At 45.1% G+C, this 21549-nt stretch overlaps 1 protein-coding gene across 1 annotated transcript in view; it reads left to right on the plus strand.

Moving 5' to 3' along the window:
* LOC307244801 (interleukin-1 receptor accessory protein-like 1) overlaps positions 1-21549 on the plus strand; it is a gene marked incomplete at both ends in the record, with an annotated part of 266700 nt that overhangs the window by 134437 nt on the left and 110714 nt on the right. The window contains one exon of the mRNA XM_080020106.1: positions 8831-8905. Coding sequence (XP_079876232.1) covers positions 8831-8905 — 75 coding nt within the window. The remainder of the gene's footprint in view (positions 1-8830; positions 8906-21549) is intronic.

Genomic DNA, 21549 nt, shown 5'->3' on the forward strand with positions numbered 1-21549 from the left:
GATATACTCTGACACTGTCAACCAGATTGCTGAAGGGCAGAAGAATGCAGATCAGGCTTCAACACAATACAAGGTGATAATACCTTCTCAGACTAATAGCTGGCGCTACTAAACACATATTTGATTTGCCAGTCTACACAACTGCCTGAACAGTTGCAAAACTGAGCACTGAATCTTTACCGTTGCAAAGAATCCCTTTAGGATGAGTAGAGTATACCGTAGTAAATCCTATAGTAACATATACAATGTTGTGGTCTCTAGTGTGCCTGTGTTATTCTCCAAAGTATTCCCCAAAAATCCTATAGGTTAGGGTTACTATTAAAATTGCTAGCAGAATCCTATAGAATCCTATGGGAATTACAGTATATGATGTTTGGAACAATTCCTATAAAACTCTATAGGTTAGGGTTGCAATCGGAATTACTATAATAATCATATATTTTGACAGAATTTCTATAGGATTATACAGTATAATATACCCAATAGGAATTGCCCCAACAAATGATATAAATATATAGAGCAATCAACTTTTTCCAATCTAGTCAGGCTGCTATTGTCCTACTTTCCAGTAACAAGGTTTCTCCTGCTTCTTCAACAGCTTGTAACAGATAGCCCCGATGTACGTCTTCATCGTGTTATATTACATAGGAAAAAAATTGTAATTCACGAGGAAAGAGCTGCCTTATCGCCTCCAATTCCTCGCGACCCTGTTTCCTCTGGTGACCTCAAGGGCGGTCTGGCGCCCCAGGCTGGGAACCTCTTGATCAGGGAAAAATGATCCACACGTGTGAAAAGGGTTCAAATAATAGATCAAAAGAGCCCTATAGGGGTATAGAAGCTGACTGGTGCTTTGGCCATCTTCAGGCCACAGCATGCCAGGGTTGAAATGTAAAGGCTAATGTGTTTGTCGGTAAAACTTGTTAACGCACACACTCTTTTATTCTCAGTCTTACGAGACACAACACTGCCCTGGAAACTCTCCGGATTCCTCTCACTGAAAAGATGTTTCCTTGGCTTTCACTTCCCACGGAAACAAATTAAAGAGAAATCGCATTGTCGTGTACGCTCCGGCGGTGTTGAAAATCCGCCGAAAAACATCCCCCTTCGTCAGACGCGATGGCCCAAAGAAAAAACCCCCCAAAAAAACAGCGATTTCTTCAGAGACAACGCCGGCTTTCATGACGCCGGGAAAGGGCATGCGTAATGCCGCTCCGGTTTGAATTATGCAAACCGTGTTTCAGTCCGGATTGCATTGATGAAATATTTGCGCGGGCACATTTGAATACCTTCAAGACGTTCGGAATCTCTAAAAGGGTTTTTGTTTCAAGTCCTCCGCCTCAGCCGTTGTCGGTTTTGTATTTTCGCATCGAAAATGTTCGCTTTCGGTGGACGTCGGGTGTAATTTACATCTACGTTTGATCGGTTTGATTTTATGACGTGAAATATATTCACGTGTTTACACTGCAATACTTAAATATCTGGTTAGATCATGCAACCAACTAGGATTTGGATTCAAAGGAAGTAGATAGAAGCCCTTTTGGGTGCAGTAAATCCGATTTTGACGGATGGATGCATGGAAGGATGGAGAGAATGGACCTTAGAAATTTGTTTTTTATTTGTCAGAAACGGGTTGTTTAATGTTCAACGTCCAAAGTTTGTCTTTGATGTGGCTCTCGAGACTCTCTAGTTTTCATCCGTCTCGACCAATTTGATGGACGGCGAATCTGAAGACACACACACACACACACACACACACACACACACACACACACACACACACACACACACACACAATTCCGCTCCTCTTAATCTATGTCTGAGGAAGTAGTCTTTAATGAGGTGTGACCGGAGAGGACCACAACCCCTCTCTGTCTCTCTCTCTCTCCCTCCCCCTATTCTTTCATCTCCCTCTCACTCCTTGAGAGAGAGAGAGAGAGAGGGAGAGAGAGAGCGAGAGAGAGAGCGAGAGCGATGCAGACAAACGGAAAGACTGAAAGACCATCAAAGACGTGCAGAGGGAAGGACGCACGGAGGGGGAGAGGAGGATGGTGGAGTTAATGGAAAAGAACGAAGCCTTTTTTCTTCTTCTTCCCTTCATTACTTCATCTCCCCATCCATCATCATGTGATCACAGCGAGGGGAGATCACAGCGCCCGTGAGGGACACTTTAAAGCCCTCTTGTTCGGATACAGACTCCCCTGATATGGTCACATATCAGGGGAGTCACATCCTTGGGACGTCATGTCTGGTTGCAGTGGTAAAGTGCGAGGAAGTGTTCTTTTTGGCTGAATCTTTTAAGTGAACGAAATGAACTGAATCCTCGACCGAAACCATTTGTTCGCCTGAGTCTCCGCCTTCTGCCGAAAGCGACAGCGAGGAGTTGTTTCGCAAACTAATCGTTGAACGAACCTAAAGGACTGGCGGAAATAATTCAGAGCTGTTTCCTACAGTCCTTGGTCCTTCGATTTGTTCATCGATTTCTTCTTTGGTATTTTAGTCAGGATGCTGTCTATTTCAGTCGGTGCGCTGCAAACCACATTGTGCAGCATGACGCATGCATAATCCCACCTATTCTTGGCAACATTGACATTTAAGTCAAAGCAAAATCTTTGTCAGGTTAAATTGTTAATCAACATGTTTTTATGAATATTTTTATTTTAGATGGTTTTGATTTAAATGCGTATTGATTCAAAACGAGATGCAAGATGACATTGACAAGTAAAGGACGATTCCGTATTTTAGGGGACAGGTTGCAACCCTATTTTTCCCTTTCCTTGATAGAATATGAAACAATTGTCACCGATGATAGAGGATCTTCTCCTTCCTCTTGTTCTTTCTGCTGCTTCCATTGGGGGTCGCCACAGCCAATCATCTGCCTCCAATACCTTCTGTTCTGCGCATCTTCCTCTCTTACAGCAACCGCCTGCAAATATTTTTTTAATTCAGCTTGAACTGGGCCGAATGGAATTCTAGTTCATGCACGCACACATGTATGCGCTTATACTATTATTATTATTATTATTAGTAGTAGTAGTTTTATTAATGATTATGTTTGGCCATCTATTATATTATTATCTATTATATAAATGAATATTATATTATTATCTCGGCATTTCCACTCTGCGCGACCGACTCTCTTGCAGTGTGTGCAGAAAGCAGCATTTTCCTGTCTAATAATAATATTATTAGACATGAAAATGCTGCGTTCTAAATAAATAAATACATTTACTAATTTTAATAATATTATTGTTATAATTAATACATTTATTATTATTATTATTATTATTATTATTATTTTAATTGTGGTGAAAACTGGCACAATTTGGTAGTTAATGTTGAAAACAGGGACATCCCAACATCTGTTAGGACTCTAGACACACAGCTAGAAACCAGACAATCATTGACAACCCGGACCATCACCGTAGTTAAAAGTCTCATGAGCTGTAATACATTATAGTCAGGCACAAACTAATTAAAAAAAAATCTTAAATATGCTGTCTATACGCAGACCATAATTGTGTGTCAAATAGAGTGTCAAACTTGTTGTTATACGCCAGCAGACTTCCTGCACGGACTTCGGCTGCAGGGAGGACTCACTGAACGAATCCACTGCAAGAATGAGTTGTTCGTGAACGTGAGAGTCACCGGAAATTGTTCGCGAATCGGTGAAAGAATCATTGAACTAATCCTTTTAGTGAACTGAATCAAAAGATTCGTGTCCGTTCCTGAAAGGCGTCACCACGAGTGTGCGGTACGCTCAGGACGCTGAACTCCTAAAGTAATTATTCCTAGAAACCCAGGTGGATCTTTCTAAATGAACTAATTCCAGGAATTTCCTCACACCGTTGAAGAAGTGGAAGCGGAGGTGTCGTAATTCTGATGCCTCCTAAAATAACGAAAAAGGAGACACCAATTGTCTCACTTGTTACACCTGAGAGACCCGGGATGGAGGCCGACGGCGTACAGTGGGGTAAGCAACCGGCATTTACAGCATTGATCCTCCCAATAATAAGAGAGGGAATAAACGAAGCAATTAACAAATTGCAGCCTCAACTGGATTTCTTAAAAGTGGGGCTGAAGGAGGGCACAGACAAACTAGTCGATGTCGAACAGGCGCTCTCTGGCACGCAAGAAAGAATGAAGGAGGTGGAGACGGTCTGTAACGTGCTCCAAAGGGAAAACAAACAAAAAACTCGATGAGAAACTGAACGGTTGGAAAGTTTCTGCCGTAGATTTAACATCAGAGTATTTGGCCTCGACAAAGATGTGCAAAAGGGGCCTCCTACAGAATTCATGGCAGCATTCTTCCAGGAGGTATTTAAAGATAAAGATTGCCAACCTGAAGTGGAAATTGGGCAGAGTGGGGCCTGCGACAAAATTTGGTTCAAGATTGATGATTGTCAGAATGCAGAGATACTTGGCCATAGATGCCATCTTACAAATAGCAAAGAAATGGAGAGATCTGGCTTTCAGGGGGGCGGAAGTGAAAATCTTCCCAGATCTAACAGCAGAGATGTCCAAAAGAGGAGCGCAGGTCAAGGATCTCAGTATAAAGAGCATCAGAGACGTTCAGTCCGAGAGGTGCGGAGGAGATAAGTGGACTGAGAAGCACCAGCGCACGCTCAGTGTGGTAAGAAATAAATGCAAAAGTTTAAACGACTCCATGCGGAAAATGAACTAAACTGAACTGGACTAAATACTTCAGACTGGTAGAGAGGAGATAATAGCCATGATAATATAAAACAAATGTAAAAACCAAACTATTCGTTGTATTGTATTTTGTTTCAGATAAAAAATGGTAGAGCACAAGCAGGCTTACTTAAAGCAGTTATGATGTTTTTTCTTAAGTGTTAAAGAGAAGGAATTTTGTTACAAATTAAAGAATACAACTGTAAATAATATTGAACTGACTTTACAGTCAGAGTTAAAAAAGAAGGAATAAGTAGTCCAGCTTTCTTAGATTGTAATCAAATTTGTGGATATGAGTGTATGCCGTTACAAACTGTAATTGGTGTTGCTCCGATATTGAGTTGATCAAAATATGTATGCGCTGTTACCATGGAAATGTTTACCACACTGGCTGATGGGTACACAGGCACACAAACACTGCTGTTATCCACAGTTAAATTGTATCTATGAATGAAATTCATTCTGAGGGTATGGCCTTACATCCCATTTCTCGCCCATCCTTGAATTTAATACACCATTCAGAGAAAGTAAAACTGGAAATAGAGTAAAACCAGTATCCTCCTTTAATTTTGTGCTAGTCAGAACACAATCTAAACACACGCATTTAAAATTTTAATACATCCATTTAATACACTACAATTAGCAAAATAGAATGTTACTGCTTTTTGGAGGAAGTGCTTCAATATGGATATTTTGGCGATATTTTGGGGTTTGATTATTGGCGCTTTCATAAGATATTCACACTCAAGAAATATTTGAGATGTAATCTTTAGCAACATGGATATCATGACCAAGCAGGTGGAGGCGGAGATCAGGACACCTACAGTAGGAGAGTCTATGAAGGTCAGAAAGTTGCATTACTTTACCGTCATGCTCCTTAAAGGCAAGGTTTAACTATATCGCAATGTCACCATAACCAAAATCCCTGTCTCCCATCACGACATCGATACCATAGCGATATATCGTCCAGCCCTGAATATAACCTGACAAAGGCCGAAAGCTTCCCGTTGGCCGAAGCCCCTGTGGACCGGCCAGCCATGACACACCGCCCGCTGGGATTTACTTTTCCTCTCTCCGTTGTTGTTTCTGCATATACCGACATGTACCGCCTCTCAAACTTGGTCCAGTCTTCATCTAACTCGGCCTTATCTGCCCCTTCATGTTTCACTTCATGCTCCTCTGACATTTCTCTGCTCCTAAAAACACGCTCGCCCTCATCGCTGCCAGTGCCTCCCACTGCACTCAGGTTTAGCTTTGTCTCGTTTAGGACTAGACCATCTGCATGGGGGTGGGGGGGATAACAATATTCCTTTCCATTTCTTAATGAAACAAAATAATCTAAACGTATTTCATCGAGAAAGAGGTAATTAAGGTAATGACATTTCTTTCGCCGGCACCGCTGGAACATTCTAGGCGCCGGGAAACGGGATAATTTGCCGCGCGTCGCCTTTTGAATTTGCAATTAATGAGCCCACATCGCATTCCGCACTTTTTCCTTTTTTTTCTTTTTTGAACTTGTTATTGTTCTTCTGCTGCCTGCGTCCTTGCTCAACCCAATACAAAGCAGCGCCGATGAAAAGCTGCGACTTTTCAGCTTGAAATGTCAACTGATTCCCAGGGAAAAATGGCCACATCGGCGTTTCCCTGAATGCTGTGACGGCCTCAGATTTTCTCAACCTTTGTGTTGGGACCCTGTCACTTGATATGCATATGGGGCACTACAATATAATCAACGAATACTAAAATGCAGTTCTGACAGAAAACTGTTTTATTTACTTTAAAATGATATGCATCATTCGAGTTTTGGCATCTGGGCTCTAATGCCCATCCTGGCGAGGTGTACAACAAAAACAGGCGTAGTTAATGAGCCAGTAATATAGGAGTGATGAGCTTGAATCCCCCATTAGGTGGAAGAGTAGAGCCCAACAGGTGGATGCAGGGGAGGTGGAGAGAGGGGGCGGGAGGGACTATCTGCTTAAACAGGCCGGCCCATAACAGCATGGAAGCATGTGACGTGGTCAGGTTGTCCGACAGAAATTGCTCCGCCATATTGGTACGGGTTTGACATATGTCATAATTCCTATACAATCTATTGAGATCTCCCTCCGTGCTCGATGATAACGCAAAAGTAGGTTTTGAGAGTTTTGCCACACTCTCAATTGCTGTCGTTGTGAGAATTTGGCGACGCAATAACAGAGTCACGGGGTCCAAAAAAAAGTTGATACAAATCAACAAGCATATGAAGGTGACATTTTGTGACCTAGTTTTAAGGAAATCCACCTTGACAAGGTGACACTGAGAGGTAGGTAAGGGCGTTGGCTTTATCTGATGCTTGGGCCCGTTTTGTCAGATACATACAGCAGATAGATCAAGTTCATACTAGAAGAAATAGAAGAATCTTTATTAAAAAATGCATAAAATACTGCCCTGATATCAAAAAGTACCTAAAATCCATAATAGCACGGATTACATGGTGCCTATAAACAGCTCTTTCTAGCATATTTGACTCGTGTGTCGACCATTCTTTAGGGATTTAGATGAGGTCACCAGGTCTGACCGACCGCCGGGTTTGGTGAACTGCTGTATCTGGCGCAGAGAAAAAAAAAAAGAAGTATACTGTTCAGCTCCAGCTCCTCGGCGTTGAACATCCCAGTCAAACCACAAGTCACCCAGCCCCTCCCACCCCTCCCACCCCTCCGCCGCCACCGCCACCTCCCTCTCCCCACCCCATAGAAGCTCCGAGCGTGTGCAGAGATGGAAAGCCTCTCTGGTGCCACTTTGAAGACCAGAACCAATTAGGGAGTCATTACTATGAGAAACCTCTAAGTGCAAATCTTTTGTTACTCAGCAGCTGCCTAATTGGCCTCAGTGTATTCTAAAGGGGGTCGGGACAGCAATTAGGCTCTTGCCAATCGGTGGACCAGCTAGTGTTGTTATCAGTGGCTTAATCATCGCTTCTCTTTTAGGTTTTTTGTTTATTTATAACGTGAGCATTTTTTTTGGGGGGGGGGGGTGGCGTTCTTTGATTGTTGATTTTTACGGCGATTCATGTCACAACCCTTTAGTAAAGTCTGTGACGGAGATCAGGCTGGGTAACACGGCTTCAGCCGAAAGTGTTTTCTTTCGCTCTCAAATGTAGAAATGGACCGAGTGCCGGACACCGGCGTTCGAAAGGCACAATCGGATGCAATGGACAGTTGCCGGCGATTAGCGCCCCCTTAAGGTAGCTACAGAAACTACACCAACGTCATGCTCCTCCTCCGCAGAGTTTCTAAGCCTTCGTAGCCGGTTATTTGGTCGCTGAAATAACCCTAATAACCCTAACCCTAACCCTAACCTAACCCAGATAACAATGAAGTCATCAGCAGCACTGGACAATTGGCGACGAATATCGCCCCCCAAAAGGAAGACCTTGGCCGCACACCAACGTTGCCAAACGAGGCTTCCGAGCCGTCGCAACAGGGGGTCTTGCAATTTCGGTCGTTTGGTCTCTGAATGCTCGTCCATGATTGCGCCAGTTTGGGGGTGTAAACTGCGGATTGGGCATAGATTGACAGGTCTGGGGGTGAGGGGCATTTCCTCTTAAACAGGCTCATCAACCAGCAGGAGAAAGCCTTTGCCACAATGGCATTGCCTACCTTTTAGTCAAGAACTATCTGACGGATTGAAATCCTGTGAAAATGCCTGCAGAGCTCCACCATGAAAAGGGGATATATTTATACTGTTTTATGTTCATGTTGGTAGTTTGCTTTTTATTTGCCGTTATGTCATTATTTACATTTGTGATCAACGAATGTCCACATTGATTGCTGATTTTATTTTTATACTTTGAAAACATCTCACCTGAATAACATATTATAATGACATAATAGTAATAATAATAATAATAATAATAATAATAATAATAAATATTAATATTAATATTAACTTTTATTTATTTATTCATTATTTATGAGTGACGTTAAAATAATTGTATTTTTTTTTTTTCACCAGCTGTTTTTGTCTGTTATTGTCTCTCCTTCATCAGAGTGATGTGTTGGCGTGAGTGTTGTACTGCACACTTTGCAGACACTCTTCAATCACTCCTCTTAACACAAAATACTCAACATTCTCTTCCTTTCAACACTCTCTCTCTCCACAGCTCCCCTGACGGACAAGCCTCCGAAAATCCTATTCCCTTCGGAGAGTCAAGTCAGCGTGATGGAAATGGCAATCGGTAAGAAAAGGTGTTTTTTTTTTTTTGTTCCTGTCACTCGCCTGCCTGTTGTTGTTGTTGTTGTTGCCGCTGTTGCCGCTGTGGTTTCCGTCCGTCTACGGAGCTTTGTGATCTCAGGCTCATGTAGAAGGCCGAGAGATGTGAAAATGTGAAATACCTTGTCGACGGCATCGACGTGCCAATCTACAGCCTTCAGGAGACAACCCAATGACGCCGCGACTGGAAGTGGCAAAGCTTTGATGTGTGCTGTGGCCCGGCAGCATTCCTTGAAAGATTTTTTGATATTCGCTTGCACTCCTTATCCCCTTTCACCCTCCGACAACTCCGCTTCCACTTCTGGATTTTCCTGACGCGCCCGTGTCACAGCTTTGTCACAGCGGCGGCGATTTGAATCTTGTGCCCGTGCTACAGGCGTCGCCATTGGCCGTCACCTAGCGACGGATTGGTTACCTTGTGGAAGCGCTGAGAGCTCGATTCGCCCTCTGCGCCGCATTCGCATTGTGCTTCATCTGACGGCTGTGTCCGAGTTCAGGGGACCGCTGAGGTACAGCAGACCCAAGTGGACAAAAAAACACAATCCACATAGGCTGTGGCTGTGATCCACAGTTCTGATTTCCAGGATTGCATTGAATATGAGCCAGGCCCGTTCAACTGGCGGCCCCTGGGCCAAATGTGACCCACATATTAATTCAGGCTGGCGCTTGGAATACCTGTAATGCTTAAAGTGTCGACAACCACACGACTCTGCGGGAGCACTGTGCATTGAAGCTTTTTGCCGATGTTACCCAGATTCAGACGAGGAGCTAAAAATAAAAAGCCCTTTGTGTCCGGTATCGACATAGGGACCAGCTGCATGCTTTGTTTGCTCCATGCACGGCTGCAGAGGGGATCAGCCAGCCTAACCCCCCCGTGGAAATTTCCCCCCAAAAACTGGAGTCTCCCAGGTTTCCTTTTTTTTGTAAATTGTCTCATTTGAAGAATATGAGGGCTTTACATTTTCTTCTCCTGCTGTGTGAGCTCTGTCACCCCGCCCTCCCGCTTGTGACTTCACATCCACGCTCATGTGATCTAAGGCTCACATTTTGGGGGTTTGCAAATGAAACACACTTCCAACCACCTTTTTTTTTTTTTTTTTTTTTTTTTTATACCAGCAATAACAAATGATTTGTGCTAACAGATTGGTCAGTCATTAAGGAGAAAATAAATGTTATTGCTGCTTCACAATAATGGCCAGAACCAAATGTGTTTTAGCACTTAGTCCTTATTAGAAACCCCTCTGTTCTTCGTGTGGGAAGAGGCTATTATTCGACTGACACATGTCGTGAACCCCACGTGATAAACTAATTTTACACCCAGCGGCCAAAGTAGATTGGCAAATCGTGCGTTCATGTGAAAACTAGAAAGCGAACAACCGAGGACTTTGCCATTTAGCGACAAAACCTCAAATGCCACTCGTTTGGCGTATCCCCGGCTGCAATATTCACAGAACTCACCGCGGCGTCTTAATGTCAGCCGCCAAAAGTGTGAAGCGAAAAGGCTTTGGGGGAGCTCCTCGCGTTTTTTTAACGAGTGTCGGCACCCAGCGGGTGTCTGTCACAAAACGAAACGACACAACAGGTGAACGGGTAAGGGGCGAAAAAAGGAATCCCGCGGCAGCTGCAGCTCATTACGAACGTACCCAGCCGGGCGGCGTTTTGCCAAAATTTAAAGGGAGAGGCCCCGGCTAGGCGGCCGTTTCGAACAGGTTGACTTAAAAGCTCTGCCGAGTCACCTCTTCCACTCCCGTCCGTGAGCGTTCGGCGCTGTTTTTTGTCCGTTTTGCGGCATTCCTTTGCCTCGGCCGCGCCGCAGTCGATCGTGACGCGTCCGTGCCAAACGCCAAAAACGATCAGATGGGTCCCACATGGTGGTCGGTAATGGCCGAGTGTTTACACGACGCCTTTTAATCAAACGGCTCCCAAGGAGTCAATTAGGACAGTCGAACGCTATTCATAACAGGACAAAAGAGAGTTGGGGTGGGGTGGTGGGGTGGCTGGGTGGGGTGGTGGGGTGTGGTGTTGGATTAATTAGGCCCTTTCATTTGTAGTTCTCTCTCTCTCTCCTCCTCCTCTTTCATTCCGTCTTTCATCCTTGGGACCGCACGAGGAGACTGGCGCTCCTCGCCGCGTCCTGTCCCAGCCCCTCGTTGCTCACTCCCCAGCGCCTTCTACCGGCTAATTAACTGTCGACCATTAAACCATTAAACCGACCATTAAAATTATTATATTTCATAAGGAACTGAACAACACAGACCACGTGCACATGCACGCAGGAAATGAAAACGTTTCATTCATGCATTTTCAATAAAGACCATGAAACACAATGAAATTGTTTCGACTTCGACCCGCTCTTCCACGTGTGGTGGAGCGTTCGCATTCGAGCGGACTTTCGACCGCTCGTCACTCCGGCCGCAGAGTCGCACGGGCGCCGCCCAGCGACCGCGGCCGATCACACGGGCCGAGCCGAGACTTGAGTCTCCGACGGGAAGAGGGAAGAGCCGGGGGCGAGTCGCCCGCGCGCCGCGAGCGGGGAGAGGGGGGGGGCGAAAAAGTGGCGTTTGGCGCCATTCATATCGAGTGCGGCCGACACATCCTCAACACGTCATTTTGACGGAATTCAATTATTCTCGTGAGGATTCCATCGGCGACTCGCAGCCGAGCTCTTCCGCATCAAACGAACGGTCGGAGGAATCGAACAAATCTGCTGGTAGACGAGCCGAATCTCCAAAACGATGCACAACTTCACACCACTACCGGGCGCGCACGATGTGGACGGTGAGGGAGGGTGGAAGCAGCACGGCAGGCACCACCGCGGTAAACAGATCCATGCAAGCCTCTGGGAATGGGAAAACTTCAGGGTGCAATGCGTCGTAGCTGACGGACGCGTTGAATAGCAGATTTTTGGCCGGTTACGTAAATGAAGATGTTAGCGCCGGTTTTGTCCCGCGATTATCTTGCCGGGAGAGTTAGAAAAACACTCGCCGCCGCCGCCACCGCCGTTCCAGACGGGCGGCTCCGCAGACGTTGCTTGTTGCGCTGCTTCGCGGCCGCTGTATCCGCGAGGTGCGTTTCATCTTTTTTTTTTTATTGCAGCCATATTTTTATATTTCATATCTCCCTGGATCGGACGTGGCGAAGGAGTGATGTATCAACCGCCCCCCCCCCCCCCTTCCCTCCCCACTGGCTGCTCTTCAGAAGCGGAACAACCCGGCCGCCGCGCACCCCTGCGTCGCTTGTTTTGCCTCTCGCTCCCCGGCTAAAAGTTTCACTGTTCTCTTTGTCGACTGCAACTGTTTATTAAATAAACAAAAGCCCCCGAAACTTTCAAGCTACTTTTGAGGGAAAGTTTTGGGTCGGGGGGCTGACGGGAGCTGTCGAAAGTGCTTATGGGTGATGTAGTGAGTCCCGAACCGAGGCAGCGTCAGACGCCAAGACGACGGCGTACAAAGCTCGGCGCGGAAAAAAAGCTCCGTCGTTTGAGTTCCGGGGCATCGGCACCAAAGAATAACCGAGCAACAATTAGGGGTGGGATTTCCCCTCTGAGGCGGCCACCGTATCCACCGTCAATTTGGTTGACGCGGCGGTTCTGCTCTGAAGGACCCGATGGGGAAAAGAAGGCCCGGTTGCCCGCGGCGGAGGTCTGCCCTGCCCCGTGAGACAGAAGCCAGGGCTGTTTTCCCATTTCTGGCTGAGAGCGATAAAAAGATCATCGTTCTCAGCGAGCCATGAGGGCGCAGTCGGAGGCCAGAGATGCTAATATCGTAAATGTGAAGATAATGAAGGGGTAGCATTCGACACTAGCTCCTCCGGGATAGAAATTCCGCTCATTATCCAGCCGAACAAATAAATGGTGCTTTTGCAGGAGCCATGGTTGCCATGGTTATCACTGGGAATGAGGTCCTTTTGTTTTTGTTTTATAATGACTAGCATGAAATAATTCAGATTTTCTAATATTTTAAAAGGAACTTTTTTTTTTTTTTTTTTTTTTTTTTTTTTTTTTATCGAAACCTTATTTTTCAATCCTTGGGAGCCAATAGGGGCCAATGATCGGAGAACAGGGTTTTTTTTTGTTTTGTTTTTTTCCTCTAAAGGCCAATTGACACTGGAAATGCATGAAAGGCCCTTTGTGTCATATTTTCACACACACTCAGACACACACTTTGATGTCAAAGTGCTGTGTTGCCCAAACCTCGATGAAAGGGAGGTGATTAGAATTGAAAGGTTGAATGGCATTTTTTTTTTTACATATATGAATATATAATATAATATATGTGGATATTGTTGTTTGGACCTTCTTTAAGATGAAGTTGTATGCATTTGGATTGTTTGTATTTTTCCAGGGAGTTATGGCATTTTCACATCAAATTTTCAGTTTATTTTGAGGTTATTTTGTTAATCTATAGGATTGTATTTAATGTTACCTATCTATCTATCTATCTATCTATCTATCTATCTATCTATCTATCTATCTATCTATCTATCTATCTATCTATCTATCTATCTATCTATCTATCTATCTATCTATCTATCTATCTATCTATCTATCTATCTATCTATCCATCTATCTATCTATCTATCTATCTATCTGTCTGTCTGTCTAAATGAAAATAAATTACTAGAAGAACAACAACAATGAAAAAATGCAATTACAAAAATGTACATTTACTCTGTGTACCAGGGTACATACGCAAACATGTTTATGACACTGTAATATAATATAAGTGTATTGAACATCCCTCCTGAAACAATATTTTAATAAGGTTTGTGTTGGGAAAAACATCACCCCATCCTGTAAGGAGTAAATGCTGAAGTTCATTACTTAGCTCGTAAGTACTTTCTTTTGCTGCCTGGCTGCCCACACTGCACTCCCCCCCACTCGTTCTCCATGTACGCACAGCCCCCGCCCATCCCACCACCACCGCCACCACCGCCCACTCTCCCTCTCTAAATGTCACGGCCTCAGCAATGCACTGCATGGATGCCAAAGGTTCAGGGGCCGCGGGATCGATATAACATCATTTCTCTCAAACAGGGCATATTCACCACCGCACCGCCACGCACCCCACCCCACCCCAACCCCACCCCGCCCCGCCCGTTATTGTACATCTGTGGGTGATGCAATCTGCATTTCTGCATACATCCAGATGCCTCAAGGCCCTGAAGGTGGGGTAAGACAGAGGTGAAAATGAAGATGGTGAGAGAGAGAGAGAGAGAGAGAGAGAGAGAGAGAGGCAGCGGTGGAACTAGAAAAGATTGGGACATGAGCGAGCGAGAGAGAGTGAGAGAGAGAGAGAGAGAGAGAGTAAGGGAGGGAGGTCTGTAAGATTTACAGTGGGGGGTGAAATATGCTGGTGTCTGACTATGGGTTATTACAAATCAAGGGAGATACAAGAGGGCGCGTTGTCCCAAATGGTTAATACGCCCGGCGGCGCGCGGGCATTAATCATGACACATTAGGGAGGGGGCTGGTGGCAGCTGGATGCTAATCTCGCCGACAGACCTCTCCCCGTCAGTGTTTTGCATAAGGGCGGCAATGAGGGCGACATCGTTTTTATTTATTTATTTTTAGACCACATCATCCCGCGTGACCGCAGCGCACGCGCGGGATGAATTACGGCCAACGCTCGAGAAAACTCGATGGCGCGCGTCTCGTCAAAGCTAGATTCGGGGGCAACTGGAGGCTTGCCGGTTCGATCCTCGGCTTCCCGCTTTTGTCCCTCCGACGAGCCGGCGGCTCCTTGCACGGCCGTGCATGTGCTGGTGATGTGGGAAGTTATACGTATAAACCTTTTAATCGCTATTATCTCTGTTATTGTCATAACCAGACCATTATGTGAAACTATTGACATAACGTTTCCCCAGCGGTGAGGAAAAATAGCGCCCCGCAAGGAGCGATGTTATTTTCAAAAGGTCTGAAATGGAAACAGAGTAGCCACAAGCCACTAACTCCATTCGGGGACGTGTTTACCGGCGCCAAGTCGCACGCCCGGGGCTACACTCGCCAAATCCTATCTCGCATTGTTTAAGCCAGTTGTGTTCTCTGTAGCTTCAAAGCAGTCAATACTTATCTCCCCCGATGTAAATGCCACTGGGTGCTGAGTGTGTGAAAACATGGCCGCGCATATTTACTGGGATGTTTCGCCATTGTCCCGCGGCGCCGTTTTCGACGGGGGTCTCGCCTGCAAACTTTCCCTTTGTTGCCGAAGCGGCCTGAGGATTTTGATCTTGCCTAAGCAAGAAAGAAAAAATTGAATCCCGAATCTCATCAACCGGCTTCTTCCACATCTCACTACACTATTTACAGCGTTGGCTCCCGACTTATTTACCCCTTAAATCAAACCTGATTTCATTGGCGTGGATTTCTTCGCGGTCCGCGGCCATTTTTGTCTGAATTTGCTCAATTTCCATTTTGTTAAATGAGCAAGGTTTGCGGGTGTGCGATGCATTAAACGGATTGATTTGGTTTGAATTTGTATACGAGCCGACACCGGATTTTTTAAACAACATTTGAGGCATTAGGTATATATATATATATATATATATATATATATATATATATATATACGTAGATGTTTGTACTGTCTATGCCTCAAATCCAGATAATTCGGGATGGATTTCCGTTGACACCTTTCTCTCGCAAAGCAAAGAGCGGGCTTTTTCTCGAAATGCAAAATAATGTCAATTTGTCACACCCCCCCCCCCCTTCCGTCCCGACACCCTTGGATTCCGCGTGCGCCTGTGATCTCGTGGACCGCCGGTTCAGGCGTGACTGGGTCTCTCCTCATAAAGCGCTCCGGGTTTTGATCCTATCTCGAGCTACAGCAGAACAGTGAGCCGAGGTCCACTCCCTCCGCCCCTCTTCTTTCTCTCTCTCCGTCTCCTCTGTTCTGCTCGTGTTGCTTCCAGCTACTCTAAACCTGTGCTATAATTAGCTCGCTGAGCTGCTGCTGCCGCCGCCGCACCGGCTTCCACGGGCCTGCAACACCGTCGCCACTCTGCGGCCAGAACCGCAGCCGTGCAACGTGAGGCGAGGCGGGGGGGGGGGAGGGCTCCGTGTGCCTGGAGGCTGATTCTGGGCCTCCGGGCACAAAAAAAAAAGATCCGACAACAACTTCATAACTTAGCTTAACTGCCCGCTCACAGGTGACAGTCGTGTAATTGTGTGGGATATGGCCAACGGTCGTCCGCGAGAGCCGGTTTGCCATTTCCATTTCAGGCATTGTGCTTTGTATCGACCGGTCGTACAATGGCGAGACGTCCTTTGGCGTAAAACTAATTTGGAGGTGAATGCCAAAGCGCCTCGAAATCGCCCAATTGAAACAAGTGCCGAAGCGCGGTGTTTATTATCTTGAGTAGAGTTATTACACATTGAAACCTCCCACGTTTTGTAATACCGCCGAAACGTATGCCCCATTGCATTCAAGATGGTTATTACAGAGTTTTTACATAATTCATTGTTATTGGGCTCACACGCCTGGAAGCACAGAGACGGTGGCGATTCGAGGGCGGGGGGCCTGGGGTGGCCACGGCCACCCCTAAAATCTCACCGGCCATCCCGGTCGCAACCCCACATCTGGTAGAGTAGGTAGTTGATTGGGTTCATCAACACAAGAAGGCGAGGAATGAACGTCACTTGTTCACCGTTAAGGGTGCGCGCCGCCATGTTGCTGTGACATGCCACATGTGGTCTATAAACCAGAGTGTTTTCGATACCTCTGTGTAGGGATGTGACGATTACCGCATCACCGCCTCACCGCATTACCTCAGCCACGTGACCCCACCGGGGGGGGTTGTGCTCATACAGTCATCAGCTCAAATAATAAAATAAAAGGTGTTTGTAAATTTTTTTCTATTTTTTATTTTACCCCCGTGCATTTTGCAAACTTCTATCGCTTTCATGTTGTTATTGGAACTGGAGGTGGCAGAGTTGAGGATGTTGAGATTTTCATTGGGAGCGACGAGGACGGACAGGATTAAGAACGAGTACATTAGAGGGGACGGCTCAGGTTGGACAGCTTGGTGAAAAAGCGAGAGAGAGGCCAGAGTGAGATGGTTTGGACACGTGTGCAGGAGAGATGAGAGTTACGTTGGGAGAAGGATGCTGAGGATGGAGCTGCCAGGCAAAGGGAAAAGAGGAAGGCCAAAGAGAAGCTCTACGGATGTGGTGAGGGAGGACGTGCAGGCGCTCGGTGTAAGGGAAGGAAGATTCAAAAGTTCAAAGTTCAAAGTGTACTTTGCAACACGTAATTACACAGAGGATCAAAATTGCGTTTCCCCATACTCCAAATGTGCAAGTAATATTTGCAACACACAACATATAACATGAAAGTGCAAAAAAGACAACAACAATAGACACAACAACACAACAAGACTAAGGTTAGTCTTAATATACTCAAGAAGTCAAATGAGGTATGTTATTAAGGTAATAAGGTGCAGTACAAGGCTAGCAGCAAGAGGATACATATGTATACCAAGGGGATACATATGTATTGTAAAAATGTAAATATTGTGCAGTCAGTTGGTCTTTGTGGGTGTCGTGTTCATGTCGTGTTTGGTGAGTTTAGTAGTCTGATGGCCTTTGGAGAAAAGCTGTCCCTGAATCTGGTGGTATTGCACCGCATGCTGCGGTACCGCTTGCCAGAAGGCAGGAGGGTGAACAGTTTGTGTGCTGGGTGGGTGTGGTCCTTGATGATATTAGTGGCCCTCTTGCGGCAGCGAGACGGGTACAGGCCCTGGATGGATTGTTGTGCTGTTTTGGTGATCTTCTCTGCTGTCCTCGCCACTCTTTGTAGGGCTTTCTGGTCAGCAGCTGCTCTGCTGCTGACCAGAACAGAAGGTGTTGGAGGCAGATGAACCGCTGTGGCCGCCCCTAACGGGAGCAGCCCAAAGAAGAGGAAGAAGAAGGAGATTGTAATTTACAGGAACTGAAAAATAATAATAATAAAATCTGACAAAAACGACCGTTCAACTTGAAGAATCTCAGTCCAATCTCAGTTCCACTTGTCGACTTTCAGGGGGCAGCCTATTTCTAGGCTTGAGTACTTGTGATATCTACAGATTACGTTCAATTGAATATACACAGTACACAGACCGAAATACAGAAGCATAACGTACACAGTTGGAGAATTTGTGCTTATAGTGAACGCACGTCTCTTATGTGAAGTAGCATTCATAAATTAAGTGGCGTAAATGGACTGTGAAGTCCAAGAACAAAAGACCCTAATTAATAACGTTTTTGGGGGACACTGCTGCTCCACCCCGGCGGTAAACCGCAATCCCGTGGGGATACGCTGCTTTTACACCGAGGTAAGAAAAACTCCACACCGTCACAGGTCTACCTCCATCCATTTCTCCTGCAGAGTTTATATTCTCAACGTGGTTCTTGAGCATTTTTCATTTTTTATTTATTTGTTTGGTTGCGTGGGAGTAATTTGTTTGTTTATTGATTTATTCTGACATTTAGAATTCAGCCCTTCCAGCTTACACCAAGAGTCTTACTGGGAGAAAAAAACCAAAACGCTTCAAAACAGCTCGCTGTCTCAAACATCCTTCTGTGTGTGTGTGTGTGTGTGTGTGTGTGTGTGTGTGTGTGTGTGTGTGTGTGTGTGTGTGTGTGTGTGTGTGTGTGTGTGTGTGTGTGTGTTTGTGTTACCTTGCTGGAACGATTCCGCTCGCCGAAAAATAGGAGGTTGCAGGCCAAAAATATTGGTTTCCCTCTGGCAGGGTTCATGTCTTTTTTTTTCTTGTTTTTTTTGTTTTTTCCAGCCGGGGTTGGACTGAGATGACAGTGTCTCCTCTCTGCCAAAAAGCATGACCTTGGTGGAGAGAGAGAGCGAGAGAAAGAGAGTCCTTCTGCCATGTTGTCTTTGCTCTCACATTGGCCTTTTCAGCCAACTTCCCAGTGTGTGTGTGTGTGTGTGTGTGTGTGTGTGTGTGTGTGTGTGTGTGTGTGTGTGTGCATCTTTGCAGGTGTTGGCATCTGTGTTTGCATTGATTGGGGATGGAGAATTGTTAGAACCATTAGCATGATATATATGTGTACATGTAAGAGTGTGTGTGTGTGTGTGTGTGTGTGTGTGTGTGTGTGTTTGCGCGTGTTTGCGCGTATTCGTGTATGTGTGTGCCATTAGAAGAAGTATTCGGAGTGTATGTAAGGGTGTAAAGGGGTGTGTGTGTGTGTGTGTGTGTGTGTGTGTGTGTGCGTGTGCGTGCGTGTGTGCATGCTTATGTTTGTGCGTGTTTCCGCATATTAGTGTGTGTGTGTGTGTGTGTGTGTGTGCCATTAGAAGAAGTATTAGGATTATATATTTGTGTGTGTCTAAGAGTGTGTGTGGGTGAGAATGTAAGGGTGTAAAGGTGTGTGTGTGTGTGTGTGTGTATGCAAGTATGCGTGTCTGTGTGTGTGTGTGTGTGTGTGTGTCTGTGTGTGTGTGTCTGTGTGTGTGTGGGAGACAGTGTTGGGGACGAAACACACCTCTGATGTCTCGCCAGCCAGACGACCAGCGGGTAAACGGGAAGGCAAGTTTTTGGAGGGGCGTGTGTGCGTGATGTCACCATCGCCACCCGCTCAGAACTTTGTTAAAAGCAAAGTGAAATTTCTCCGTACGCTGCAGGAACGGATTTGCTGTTTGATCCGCGGGCGGCCGTGCCGGCGGGGGAATCCGGAGGTGTCGTGAGAAATATTCCAGATATTTGTCTGGAAAGGCAGTTGAAGTCGCTTAACACCGAGCGCGAGTCGCAATCATATTCCTCGTTTTTATGCGGCAGCGGCAGGAAGTAAAGAGAGTCACCACTGGAACTCCACAGCGACCGACGCAGAATAAGGAACTATTGCTGCAAAAATTGGGAAACTCTCCTTCTTTGTACCAGTTAGCAGCGACTCATGTGTTCTCCTGAGCGTCATATACTAAGACTACCACTGCAAATACTGCGTAATACTTACTACATGTGCGTAATATTGTCCGGCGTACTGTAGTGTCGTCCATATCATATGATACTACATCTTTACATTTCCGCTCCACTTCCTTCCAGCTCATTGATGGTCCATGACGACACTGTGATACTGCAGATAGTACTACAACCTACTATGACCACCCTGCTGAGTGGTTGAGTGATGAGGCAGGGATGCTGACAACATAAACAGTTGAGTCCCTCAAGGACCTACCTGTTCAACCAGCGCTGGGACTGACCAGTCTGTATTGTACACTGTGTACAATACCACGGCGTCTCAGCGTCAAGCATCTCATCACGCATCACCCTCTATACACTATATATACTATACTATATACACTGTATACACTATATATACCATATACACTTTATATACTATATAACCTATATACACTGTATATGCTATATATACCATATTCACTATATATACTATATACACTAGATACACTGTGCGTATATACTAGATACACTATATACACTGTATATACTATACATACTATACACTAATTCCACTATATACACTATATACACTATATATACTATATACACTATGTACACTATATACACTCTTTATACTATATATGCTATATAAAATGTATATGTTATGTACACTATATATACTAAATATACTTTAGACACTATATTCACTATATATACTATATACACTATACACACTATATACTATACAGTATATACTATATGCACTGTATATACTATATACACTATATACACTCTATATACTATATGTACTATATATACTATATACACTGTATACATCTGTATCCATCATTACCATTCTCATAGTGTCACAATGGCCACGCCCCCGTACCGTGAAATAACGCTGGTCCTCGCTTAGCCACCAAATTCGCTTAACGACCTGGTCCTAGGAACGGCACTCGGCGGTTCAGTGAGGAGTTCCTGTGCACAGGCAAGAGGCTGGAACGCCTCCTGACACGTCAACCAATTAGGCAGAACAAACCTGTCGAAAATGATGACGACAAACACACAACACAACAGACAAAGAGCGTGATACTGAAACGCTCCTCATTTCTTTTTATTTATGGCGCCGTTTCTCACATCAGCTTGGAGAAACCCCCTTCAATATGGAATGTAACTATTTTACCAAAAATAAATAGCTTTGATATTGCATCAGTTATAGTATTTCACGCTGATGCGTGTTTTGAGTACTGAAATATATATTGCTAGTATGGCATTCCGTGTCTGGTCTTGTGTTAGTAGTACCAGTGTAGTCGTAAGAAATAGTTTTGTAGCAACGTCTATTGTGTGTGTGTGGGCGCCCATTCAACTTCAGCTCATTTGGTCGCCCCAGCAACAACAAACTAGTTGAAAAAAAAAACCAAAAAAAAAAACGCAAAATTATTTTCACCAAAAAAAGCAACAAAGTCGCCGTATTGATGTTCGATGCGACGGCGACGTAACCAAACGCTTTTACTGTTATTTTCTTACTGCACTGCATTCTGCTCGTGGAGATGCTGTGCTCAGAAATGTGTGGGGGGGACATTAGGGATCTGATTTGCATTTAGTTTTGGTTTTAACCATAATGTTATGTTTTCTTTGGCACCATTGATATTCCTTCACTTTTTGGGTTCCTTGATGACAGCCTATCATCGTTCCCCTTTGTTTGTTTGTTTATTT

This window comes from Zeus faber, assembly GCF_960531495.2.
Source record: "Zeus faber genome assembly, chromosome: 2".
Lineage (NCBI taxonomy): Eukaryota > Metazoa > Chordata > Actinopteri > Zeiformes > Zeidae > Zeus > Zeus faber.